Genomic DNA, 13,249 nt, shown 5'->3' with positions numbered 1-13,249 from the left:
AGAGATGCTGATGCCATGTTCCTGAATATCTGAAACTGGGAGCTAAATAAACCCACATTCTTTATAAACTACCCAGCCTCTGATATTGTGTTACAGCATCAGAAAATGGACCCAAACTGTCCCCTCCCTTAGCACTACTTTTGCAGAACCGTGCTTTAGCATCACTCCCTGTCCTAAACTGGGAGACAAGAAGAAGCCCCCATTAGACTTGATGCCATTTTTACAAGCATGATAAATTCGCTGTTGACCAAGTTATATAGTTTTCTTTGGAAGCAGCCATTGCAAACATTTAATGCATTTAAATGGTCATCAATCAATCCCACATTGTGCTGATGGCTGAACAACTCAGAGCCAGATTTCAGACACACGAAATGGAAATGTGCAAGACCTCAGAGCAAGGATGCAGTCTGGATGTAAGGCTCTGCTCTCAGCCTCACTTTGGCCCACTTTCCACATCCTGTTAATTTAAAACATTATCCTATTGCGTTGCACATATTTATGTAGATATTCAAATCCCTTCTGGATTCAGACTTACTAAATAACCCACCAACTATACAAACACTGAGGGGACAGAAAAAAATGGTCCTGATCCCAGAATATACATAGAAAGAAAAAGTATTTATATTTCATTTGAAGTTTCAAAATAAATGGGTTTTGAGTTCCTTAACAGAAATCACTTATAAATGCTTTTAAGTATCTCCAAGGATTAACTAATAGGAATGAGAGAGATTCACTCTTAGGAAAACAAAATCTAGGAAAAGATTTTGGATACAAGGATCTTCTAGGCACCAGTATTCAAATGACACCAAATATACATAAAGAAAAGAAATAACTTAGGTGTTCGAGAAGAGAGTAGAAAGACATACCTCTGTTGCATTTTTCTAGGACTTTTCTCTGTTCGAGAACTTCTGAATTTAGAACCGCTTTTTCTTGTTTAACTTTATTTACCTAAAAATATAAGATTTGGAGAGGAGAAAAGACCCAACATTGTAAAACACGACATATGGGAATGTGTGCCACTCAAACGGCCATTTAGTTTTCCATGTGAAGTTACCATGTCAACAGAAACTGGCTTCGTTGCTTACGGTTTTCACTGAAGCCCTTCTTTAGCACTTCAAAGGTGATCATCTAAGTTAGGGTGCACATTTGGTGCAGAACATATTCGACATGTTCCAATCAGCACTGGTCCCTCAACATGACAGTATTCTAGAATCCTGTGTCAGTGATTCATATTTTTAGCACAAAAACCCAATTAGCAATCACTCAAGAGTACTTGAATCACTCAGTCAGAGATCCAGTATTCAATCTGAAGATTCACTTTGAACTTCAATGACTTTTGGCTTAAGTAAAGCATGTATTAACTTTTAAAACTTCGGTGACTTTGGCTTCTCTAAAACACATAAGAAAATATTTTGCCCCAAACTTAAATTTCTGAAGTAACTTTTAACATTGATCACTAGAAGAGAATACTATAGAGTGTTTTTAAGAAATGGCTATAGAGTGTTTTTAAGAAATGGAAACCATCTAAGATCAAGGTGAATAAATCCCAAATATACTATATATTTTAAAAGCAGGTATATTTACATTGCCTAAAACCACTCATATTGCTACCCATTGTACTAAAATAAATACACATTTTGCAGTGATAAACACCAGTCAGAATGACAGTTGTTTAGGGAACTGGGCAGGCAGAGGAGGGGTGTAGTTGGGGAGAGGCTCCCAGGGTTCCATCACTATGCTACGATACTTATGATTTTTGTTCTTTATTCCTTTTCAGATATCTGAAATTTTGATGAAAATAACTTCTCAACTGTCTTTTCAGAACACCTCTAGGAGGGCTGGCGGGATGGGGTTGAGGGAGATCATCAATAAGTAATCACCACTGAGGAAAAGACTGAACCTAAAAGTGTTTCCTGCCCCATTCCTACCATTACACTTGAGAACAGGGGGGCAGAACCAGTCCTGTCTGGGGGAATGGTACCAGTGGGAGGGGGAGGGGATATGGAGAAAGGGTGTCAGGTGGTGAATACGGTGCACATGTTGTGTACACGTGTATGTACATAAAAATGAGACCCACTGAAATTATTCCAGGATTGCCTGTGAACTGGTATCTTTTAGTATGAGCCCTATTTTTGTTTTGGGGTTAAATTAATAAGCGGTATGCACTGTTTATCCCAAGATAAACTCATTCTTTTTCCTGTTTGTTTCAATGCTTTGGCAAAACAAAGGAAGCACAGCTGGGGCTGGGATCCTGGTGGGCCTTGCTTCCCAACCTTTCCCCACTGTGTGCGAATGGAGGAAGTGCAGGTAACGATGAGGTCGCTCACTGTGGGTCAGTGCCTGGCACACTTGCAAGCCATCTGAGGGGTTGCCAAGGCACTGGAGCACATCAGCTGGGAAAACTGGGCTACAGAATCTGACAGCCAGGGACACAAGTTAAATCAAAATTGTGAAGAGATGCTTGAAGACTGGTGCAAATCATAGGTAACTGTGTGATCCTGTCACAGTTCTTAAAGACAGTTACAGAGGAAAAAGAGAAAGATTCTCCAACTCCCCACTTGAACCACTCTGCTATCTATCATCTATGGCTGTGTGGGAGTACACAGAGGGACAGCCCTTCCCCATTGAGCCAGACATCCACTGGAGACGCAAAACACTCTCCCTTCTTCTCCAGAAGCCATAAAAGCATGTGACCTGAAACAGCAGTTACAGGTTCTTTCAAATGTACCTCATATAAGAAAGTGGAGGGGACAACAGGGAGCTCACCAATGCTATTTTACTGTTTCATTAACCTAGGCAGTGGGTACATGAATGTTTACAATGGTGGTGACCTTACCTTCTACACCTTTCGGTATGTCTATAATAGGAGGGAGAAGAGAAGATTAAAATTGGTTCGTGGTTCATGTCAGAAATTAACTTCTAATACCAAGGTTTTAGCTTAGCAGCCCCCAAAGTGGTTTTGACTTTGAAACACTAAAGGCCTAAGATACATACTTCTTCAATTACTTCTACAAGTTTGCTCTTGAGGTTTTCCAGCTCAATAGCTAATTTCTTCTTTTCTTCCTGAACAGATACAATTTGATCTCGAAGTTCTGCATTTTTAAAAGAAAAAATACAGACTTATTTTTAAAGGAAAAAACCAATCTGGTCAAGAGAATTGAATATTTCAGTTCACGTACAGCTCACAGTCAAGCTTACTTAACAATTAAAAAGGAAACGAAGAACCAGAGGACAATCGGAATCTCGTTTGAATGTTCCCCTCCCTGTACGGCCATCATTACTAATAATTTTATATCAGGCAACGTCACCATGTTAAATGTACCAGATCAAGTTTTCTTTGCAATGTATCAAACCCACATTCTAGAAAACGATCTGGCATTTTGGAAGTAAAAATGTTTAAGCTTTTAGTAGAAACAAATTAATGCATTGTACTACTTTCTTTTTCTTTTCATAATGGCCATGGGCTCTTGCTACAATATAATATACACAAACAATTGGACAGTTAATAATTTGGATATTTAGATTTGAAGGAAAAAATCCTGACTCACTCACTGCCAATTTATAGCCCTTAAACATTGTTTGAACTGACTTAAAAATATAAAGAAGGGCTAATTCTAGTAATTTTCTCTCCAGAGTTATGGATATTTTGTTTCTTAATTTATTTCTGTATTTTATTATTAGGATTTAATGAAACAAATCTGTCACTAGAATGAGAATGCGAGCAGCCATAAGTAACCTTACTCTAACCGCTTCTCGAGTTAGAGTAAGGTTATTCCTGCTACTGAAATGCTTTAAAATATCCATGGATTAACACAGACTACTTCAGTGTATACCAGGACTACTGTTTTGTCACTTTGTTTTTAACTGCTTTTAATTTCCTTCCTTTCTCCAAGGGCAATAAGAAACCTGCTATGTGGTTATTTATAAATTGAATTAAACTTTTTACATGAACCCAGCTTGAAGAAATTCTGAAATTTAGTTCTAAATCACTTTCTCCACTGGCTGGCTAATTCTAAAAGGAAGAACATGAGACTACATTGTTCAAGACCTAACAGAAAGAAGAATAATGAACAAAAGGAAATGCTTTCACTTCCTCTCCCTACCTACTCCATAAGTTCTATTTTGTGTTAGTTTAAGGGGTGAAGAGTTGGGTAAAGTCATGGTTTTCTTCTTTATACTTCCACATGAAATTTTACCAAATAAGAAGTACTCCTTTTGAATGTATAATAAGTTCAATGATCCAACAGTTATTGAACCAAGAACTATTTTCCCTTAACATAAGCAACATGTATGAATAAAATTAACATGTACTGAAGAGATGTATCATATGATCTTGTCTTACTGAACCTACTTGTGACTATCACAGTTGTTTAAATACTGAAGGGCAGAGACCAAGCAATTTGGGGAGGAATATTCCCCAAAGATTCCAACAGAGAACCAAACAAAAAGAGGGTATTGGCTAATACACACACACACAGACACACACACACACACACACACCCTCGGTGCTAGGGATTAAATCCAGGGCTTTGCACATACTCAGATTCCTCTCTACCACTGAGCTACACCCCAAGCCACTGCTACATATATGTTTATCCATAGTCACTTAACAAAACTACCTTAACATGTGATCTGCATTCTCAGAGATATGGCAACTGTCTGATTCTATTCAGACAACACTTTCAAAAGTGCCTAATTCCAAAAAAGAAAGCAGCTTGCAAAGCACAAATGTTATTCCCTGTCGTGATTCTCAACTAGGAGCCCTCCAACTCAGGTCAATTAAGTCAGAATTTTTGGGTGCTAAGACCTAGGTGTCCACATTTTGTTCTTAAGTTCTCATGGGATTTGTGCAATGTGCAGTCAGGGTTAAGAAGCATTGTCATAACAGGAGTCAAACCCCAAGTCTCACCTTTGATTTGCTTCTGACACTGGACTGACACACAGGTCTCGGTGGCACTGTCAGTATCCGTGGTTGAATCATCGTCGTCAATGTTTATCTCCTCCGTTATTACATCTGGTCCCAGCTTGGCCATGTATAGCATGCTGAGTCTTTTCAGTGTTTTATTTTCTTTATTTAGCTAAAACCAAAATACAAAAATGGTTATTTTAACAGCAGTCAAATGAGTATCTTGGATTTTTAAACAATAGACAAATTAAGTGTGTTTTTGTCTTACATATTCATCAACATTCACAGCAGGCATAACAATTAGTAAATTCATTAAATAAGGTTTTATTCACATGTGTTAATATTAAATTTATTACTTTCAGTACTACCTGATACCTGGATGACAGCCAGCAGCAAGTGGAAATGAGAGTTAAAACCGGTAAGAAATATAAGGAGTTCAGATAAAACACCAGTATTTCTACTCATGCACACTCTTAATAAAGGCACTTTATGTCAAGCAAATTTTCTGTTTGTGTCTGTGTTGAGAACACTTCATAAATATCTATTTACCCAGCATCCTCTCCTTTCTGAACATTACCACTCTTCATTGTTCACCTGGTTTTTGTGGGAAGAGCTGCACCCGGAAGAGTTTCCCATCCCATTGGCCACAGCTAATCAATCAGGAGATTAGGCACAATCAGCTGTCTCTAGAAATTCAGAGGCTAGAACAGGGTTGAGTTTCTACATGTCTGTATATTCAAGAGGTGCTGGTACCTATACTTTGCTGCTGGATTGAGGAAGGGAGAACGTAGTCTGTAGCCAATCCAAAATGAACCTGATATGCGGAGAGAGGCAGAGAAAAGCAATGGAAAAAAGGCCTCTCACAGGGCCTCAGTTACTGATTCTGGTCCATTCCAGAGTTGCTCCTGGTTCACAGATCCAGTGGGATTTCCCAATATTCTTTCTAACAAATTCCTTCATTTTTTTTTCCTTTTCTTGCTTAAGCTAGCTCAAGATGCTATCTGTACACATGGTTCTAATAATAGCTAACAAAAGAAAGTTCAAGATGCATTCCCATTATCTCTACAAAAGACTTCTAAATCACATGGCAAAAATTAAACCAAATCCAAATTTGTTAACGTATTTGTTATTCCCTGATGCAGAAATGAGTGGAATTTTAGCTTTAGTTGCTCCACTATCATCACTCTCTTCAGCTAACATGTTTAATATGCATAAATACGCAGGTGTAAAGCACAAAGATTAAACCCACTCCAGCCAGGTGCCAGTAGCTGATGCCTATAATCCTACCTACATGGGAGGCTGAGATTAGGAGGATTGAGTTTGAGGCCATCTGGGGCAAAAAAGTTTGCGAGACCCCCATCTCAGCATTAAAAAGCCAGGCGTGGTGGTGAGCCAGCACCTATCGTCTCAGCTATGACAAGAAGGGTAAAATAGGAGGACCACAGTCCAGTCTAGCCTAGGCAAAAAGTGAGACCCTACCTCAAAAATAAGCAGAGCAAAAAGGGCCAGAGGCATGGCTCAAGTGGTAGAGCACCTGCCTATCTGACACAAAGCCAAGTTTAAATCCCAGTACTATCAAAAACAACAACAAAAAACCCTCGTCCCATGTCCACAGAAGGAAAATATGATTTTGCTTATGATTTCTCTTCCTAAGACTGAAAAATATCTTCACTTCTCTTATTTAAGTACATGAAAGTACATAATATATGAAATATGAACTACAGAAATGCAAATATATTTGCTAGAGTCACTGTCCACAAAAAACAAGCTCTAAACTTAATAACTGAGACAGGAAATAAATGAACAGAATTCACTGGAAAGCTTAACTACTCTTCCTTGCTTATAAACCTCATACCAGAATAAGATGCCCAACACAGTGCTTATCTGGCTTTGGCCCTTCATTTGTGATAATTTGGGCCCGTCAGGGTTTCTCATGGCCCATTTCAATCTGGTTCCTATCCCAATAATATGGGAACTCAATGTATCTCAACTGGCACTAGAACCCAAGAGGTTTCCCTGACATCTCTGGGGAAACTCTTAGAAATGGCCATGTAGTAGATTCCAAGATGGCGGCTACAGGGAGGAAGCAGAAAGAGAGCTTCCTATAGTGAAATCTTGGAGAGACGCTGGAGACACACTTTGCAGGCATAATCACCGAGAAAAGGCATAACTTTGACTCCTCCACATCTCCATCCGGTGCAGAGAATCTCCACTTCACGTTAAACGGAGAACCAAGGAGGTCCCCGGGCCGCCAGTGGCCGGCGCCCAGACGGCTTGGGAAGACGCGGACCAGGTGAGCTTCGTGGTACCGCGGTAGCCCCACAGACAAGCCTGGGCCAGAGAAGCATAGCCCCCTGGACAGACTGACCTCCACCCGGGAAAAAAAGAGAAACTGAGTACTAAGCAATAAGAACAGTTAAGACACGCTGGAAAGAGGGTAGGGCGCCCTGAGCGCTGAAGACTGGGGGAAGGGAATCCTTCCCGGAACTGTAAATAAACGAGCCGGGCGGGCCGGAGAGGCTCTGGCGGGAGCGGGGCGCGCACCCAGCAACCAGGAGCGGGGACGCTTGTGAGAGTGGAGGAGGGAGGAAAACTCCACAGGAGAGGAGGGAAGACCCACTTCCCTTGTGAACTGTAAACAAACATGGCGGCTGGCAGGAGCAGCAGCACCGCCCAGTAAGCAGGAGCAGGAAAGCTTCTGTAAGTGGCAGTGGGAGGAAAACTTCAAAGGAGAGGGGGGAAGACCCACCTCCCACATGGACTATAAATAAACACGCAGGCCTGACAACGCGGGTGCAGTGTCACCTTTCCCAGTGCTTGGAAAGGGGAAAGCCTGTAGCAGAGGCCCTCGCACAGGAGAACTCTGAGCAAACAAAGCCTGTGGGACCAGGTGAGTGCTAAGCTCACCCCAGAGATCTGCTATATACGCCGCCAGCTACAGGCTGAGAGCAGCAGGCAGGCAAGCCACAGTTGCAGATACCACTCTCAGAACTGTCTCCAGATGCTTTTTTTTCTTTTTCTCCCTACCTTTGATGAGAGAACAACCGAATTACACCTGCAAGCCGAAAAACTTACTGAAACTGTATTGCATTTGAACTGGGGACACTTGGTGGGGCTTTTTTTTTTTTTTTTTTTGTGAGTGTGTGTGTGTGTGTGTGAGTGTGTAGTTTTGTTCTACTTTATGCATCCCCTTTGATGAGACAACTACAGAACAACATCTGAGGCACCATCTCCAGGACTGGAGATTGAGACACACACCCAAATTATTAAGACTGAAACTGCATTGCATATAAACTTGGAAGTTTTTTGGGTTTTTTTTTTTTTTCTATTTTCCATTTTATTTTAATTCATTTTTATATATAGAAATTACTTTCATTTACTTATTTTTTATTTTTTTTATCTTTGATTTTCAATCCTCTCTCTATCTCTCTAATGTCTGTTCAGCTTACTGTCGATTAGTACACTAACACTCCCTGTTTATACCTTTGAAACTCTCTTGTCTGATACCTTGTTCTGCTTTCTCCCTCTTGTCTGTATATTTGTTTTCCCCTTTTCTTTAACTTCTTGCTTTCCATCTCCACTCACCCTTCCATTCTAAATATAAACATTGTTATTATTACAAGCTAGAAAATACTTAATTACACACAGTACAGGGACAGTAACAACACCAAGGACAATGACGGGAAGACAGAAAAAACAAGGAAACCAGTTTCCCCACAGCAAAAAATTAGTACAGGAACCAGAGGGGAATGAAGAGAACAGAAACTCAGAGCCAGACTCCAACAAAATGAAGATAAACTATGCCAAAGGACCCAATGAAGCCCACAAGAATAATTTAAAAGAAGACATACTACAAGTACTCAATGAGAATTTTATAGAGATGATACTGGATAGGGTCAACCAAAATGTACAGGAGACACTCAAGAAATTCCAAGAAAACAAAAATAGAGAATTTGAAAAAGCAAAAGAAGAAATAAAGGAAACCATAGAAGCACTGTATAAACACCAAAGTGAAAGAGAGAACACAATGAATAAATGGATAAATGAACTCAGGACAAAAATAGACAACAATAAAGAAGAAAACTGCCAGGACATGGAAAACCTCAGAAAAAAGAATGAAACAGAACTGCAAAACAAAATGGAAGGCCAATCCAGCAGAATAGAACAAACAGAAGACAGAATCTCAGAACTGGAAGATGAAATGGTAATTAAAGGAAAAACCGAAGAACTATTAATTAAACAACTCAAGACCTGTGAAAAGAAAATGCAAGAACTCACTGACTCCATCAAAAGACCAAACTTGAGAATCATGGGCATCGAAGAAGGAGAAGAGGTGCAAGCGAAGGGAATGCGTAATATATTCAACAAAATTATAACAGAAAATTTCCCAAATCTAGAGAAAGATATTCCCATACAAATGCAAGAGGCCTCCAGGACACCAAACAGACCAGATCAAAATAGAACTACTCCACGACATATCATCATTAAAACAACAAGTTCAGAAACTAAGGAAAGAATATTGAAGGCTTGTAAGAGAGAAAAAACAAGTAACATACAAAGGTAAACCCATCAAAATCACAGCAGACTTCTCAACAGAAACATTAAAAGCAAGAAGAGCGTGGGGTGAGATCTTCCGGGCACTGAATGAAAATAACTTCAACCCCAGGATACTCTACCCAGCAAAGCTATCATTCAAAATAGGTGGAGCAATAAAAGTCTTCCATGATAAGCAGAAACTAAAACAATATGTGACCACAAAGCCACCATTACAAAAGATTCTGCAAGGGATCCTGCACACAGAAAGTGACACCCAACTTAACCATGAAAAGGCAGGCAGCACCAAACCACAGGATAAGAAAAAGCAAGACAGTAGAGAGTAACATCAAGTTAGGTACACACAATCAAACCTTCAAACAACTAAGACAACTAAATGGCAGGAATCACCACATACCTATCAGTACTAACGCTTAATGTTAATGGACTTAATTCACCCATCCAAAGACACCGTTTGACAAAATGGATTAAAAAAGAAGATCCAACAATTTGTTGCTTACAGGAGACTCATCTCACCGACAGAAATAAGCATATGCTTAGGATGAAAGGCTGGAAGAAGATTTACCAAGCCAATGGCCCCCGAAAACAAGCAGGAGTAGCAATACTTATCTCTGACAAAGTAGACTTCAAACCTACATTGATCAAACGAGATAAAGAAGGACATTCCATACTAATAAAAGGGGAAATAGACCAAAAGGAAATAATAATCATCAATCTGTACGCACCCAATGTCAACGCACCCAATTTCATCAAACATACCCTGAAAGACCTAAAAGCATATATAAACGCCAACACAGTGGTTGTGGGAGACTTTAACACTCCATTATCATCAATAGATAGGTCATCCAAACAAAAACTCAATAAAGAAATCCAAGATCTAAAATATGCAATAGATCAAGTGGACCTAGTAGATGTCTACAGAACATTTCATCCAACCTCTACACAATATACATTCTTCTCAGCAGCCCATGGAACCTTCTCCAAAATAGATCATATCCTAGGGCACAAAGCAAGCCTCAGCAAATATAAGAAAATAGAAATAATACCATGCATACTATCTGACCACAATGCAGTAAAAGTAGAACTCAACAACAAAAGTAAAGACAAAAAACATGCAAACAGCTGGAAACTAAATAACTCATTACTTAATGAAGAATGGATCATCGATGCAATAAAAGAGGAAATTAAAAAGTTCCTAGAAGTCAATGAAAATGAAAACACAACCTACCGGAACCTATGGGACACAGCTAAGGCAGTCTTGAGAGGAAAGTTTATAGCCATGAGTGCATACATTAAAAAGATTGAAAGATCCCAAATCAATGACCTAATGATACATCTCAAACTCCTAGAAAAACAAGAACAAGCAAATCCCAAAACAAATAGAAGGAGAGAAATAATAAACATAAGAGCTGAAATCAATGAAATAGAAACCAAGAAAACCATACAAAGAATTAATGAAACAAAAAGTTGGTTCTTTGAAAAAATAAACAAGATCGATAGACCCTTGGCAAACCTGACTAAAATGAGGAGAGAAAAAACCCAAATTAGTAGAATCAGGAATGCAAAAGGGGAGATAACAACAAACACCATGGAAGTCCAGGAAATCATCAGAGACTACTTTGAGAACCTATATTCAAATAAATTTGAAAATCTAAAAGAAATGGACAGATTTCTAGATACATATGATCATCCAAAACTGAACCAAGAGGAAATTAATCACCTGAATAGACCTATAACACAAAATGAAATTGAAGCAGCAATCAAGAGTCTCCCCAAAAAGAAAAGTCCAGGACCTGATGGATTCTCTGCTGAATTCTATCAGACCTTTAAAGAAGAACTGATACCAACCCTCCTTAAACTGTTCCATGAAATAGAAAGGGAAGGAAAACTGCCAAACACATTTTATGAAGCCACTATTACACTTATCCCAAAACCAGGCAAAGACACCTCCAAAAAGGAGAACTATAGGCCAATCTCCTTAATGAACATTGATGCAAAAATCCTCAACAAAATAATGGCAAATCGAATTCAGCAACACATCAAAAAGATTATCCACCACGACCAGGTAGGCTTCATCCCAGGGATGCAGGGGTGGTTCAACATACGAAAATCAATAAACGTAATAAACCACATTAACAGAAGCAAAGACAAAAACCACTCGATCATCTCAATAGATGCAGAAAAAGCCTTTGATAAGATACAACATCATTTTATGATAAAAGCTCTAGGAAAACTAGGAATAGAAGGAAAGTTCCTCAACATTATAAAAGCTATATATGACAAACCTACAGCCAGCATTATACTTAATGGAGAAAAATTAAAACCATTCCCTCTAAAATCAGGAACCAGACAAGGATGCCCACTATCTCCACTCCTATTCAACATAGTACTGGAATTCCTAGCCAGAGCAATTAGGCAAGAAGAAGGAATAAAAGGAATACAAATAGGTAAAGAAACTGTCAAAATATCCCTATTTGCAGACGACATGATCCTATACCTTAAAGACCCAAAAAACTCTACTCAGAAGCTTCTAGACATCATCAATAGCTATAGCAAGGTAGCAGGATATAAAATCAACATAGAAAAATCATTAGCATTTCTATACACTAATAATGAACAAACTGAAAAAGAATATATGAAAACAATTCCATTTACAATAGCCTCAAAAAAAAATCAAATACCTAGGTGTAAACCTAACAAAAGATGTGAAAGACCTCTACAAGGAAAACTATACACTTCTGAAGAAAGAGATTGAGGAAGACTATAGAAAGTGGAGAGATCTCCCATGCTCATGGATTGGTAGAATCAACATAGTAAAAATGTCGATACTCCCCAAAGTAATCTACATGTTTAATGCAATTCCCATCAAAATTCCAATGACATTCATTAAAGAGATTGAAAAATCTACTGTGAAATTTATATGGAAACACAAGAGGCCACGAATAGCCAAGGCAATACTCAGTCAAAAGAACTATGCAGGAGGTATCACAATACCTGACTTCAAACTATATTACAAAGCAATAACAATAAAAACAGCATGATACTGGCACAAAAACAGACATGAAGACCAGTGGAACAGAATAGAAGATCCAGATATGAAGCCACACAACTATAAGCAACTTATCTTTGACAAAGGAGCTAAAAATATACGATGGAGAAATAGCAGCCTCTTCAACAAAAACTGCTGGGAAAACTGGTTAGCAGTCTGCAAAAAACTGTAACTAGATCCATGTATATCACCCTATACCAAGATTAACTCAAAATGGATCAAGGATCTTAATATCAGACCCCAAACTCTTAAGTTGATACAAGAAAGAGTAGGAAATACTCTGGAGTTAGTAGGTATAGGTAAGAACTTTCTCAATGAAACCCCAGCAGCACAGCAACTAAGAGATAGCATAGATAAATGGGACCTCATAAAACTAAAAAGCTTCTGTTCATCAAAAGAAATGGTCTCTAAACTGAAGAGAACACCCACAGAGTGGGAGAAAATATTTGCCAACTATACATCAGATAAAGGACTGATAACCAGAATATACAGGGAACTTAAAAAACTAAATTCTCCCAAAACTAATGAACCAATAAAGAAATGGGCATGTGAACTAAACAGAACTTTCTCAAAGGAAGAAATTCAAATGGCCAGAAAACACATGAAAAAATGCTCACCATCTCTAGCAATAAAGGAAATGCAAATTAAAACCACGCTAAGATTCCACCTCACCCCTGTTAGAATAGCCATCATCAGCAACACCACCAACAACAGGTGTTGGCGAGGATGCGGGGAAAAAG

The 13,249-nt window shown here is 38.8% G+C and overlaps 1 protein-coding gene across 5 annotated transcripts in view; it reads right to left on the bottom strand.

Annotated features, from left to right (window-relative positions):
* Positions 1–13,249, bottom strand: part of Shtn1 (shootin 1) — a 112,430-nt gene that overhangs the window by 63,339 nt on the left and 35,842 nt on the right. For all 5 annotated transcript variants that reach the window (XM_074078225.1, XM_074078224.1, XM_074078228.1 and 2 more), the window contains exons 5-7: positions 4,910–5,078; positions 2,995–3,092; positions 867–948 (exon numbers count right to left, since the gene is read on the bottom strand). In XM_074078225.1, coding sequence (XP_073934326.1) covers positions 867–948; positions 2,995–3,092; positions 4,910–5,078 — 349 coding nt within the window. The remainder of the gene's footprint in view (positions 1–866; positions 949–2,994; positions 3,093–4,909; positions 5,079–13,249) is intronic.

This window comes from Castor canadensis, chromosome 7 (assembly GCF_047511655.1).
Source record: "Castor canadensis chromosome 7, mCasCan1.hap1v2, whole genome shotgun sequence".
Lineage (NCBI taxonomy): Eukaryota > Metazoa > Chordata > Mammalia > Rodentia > Castoridae > Castor > Castor canadensis.
This window is presented reverse-complemented; position numbering and strand designations above follow the sequence as displayed.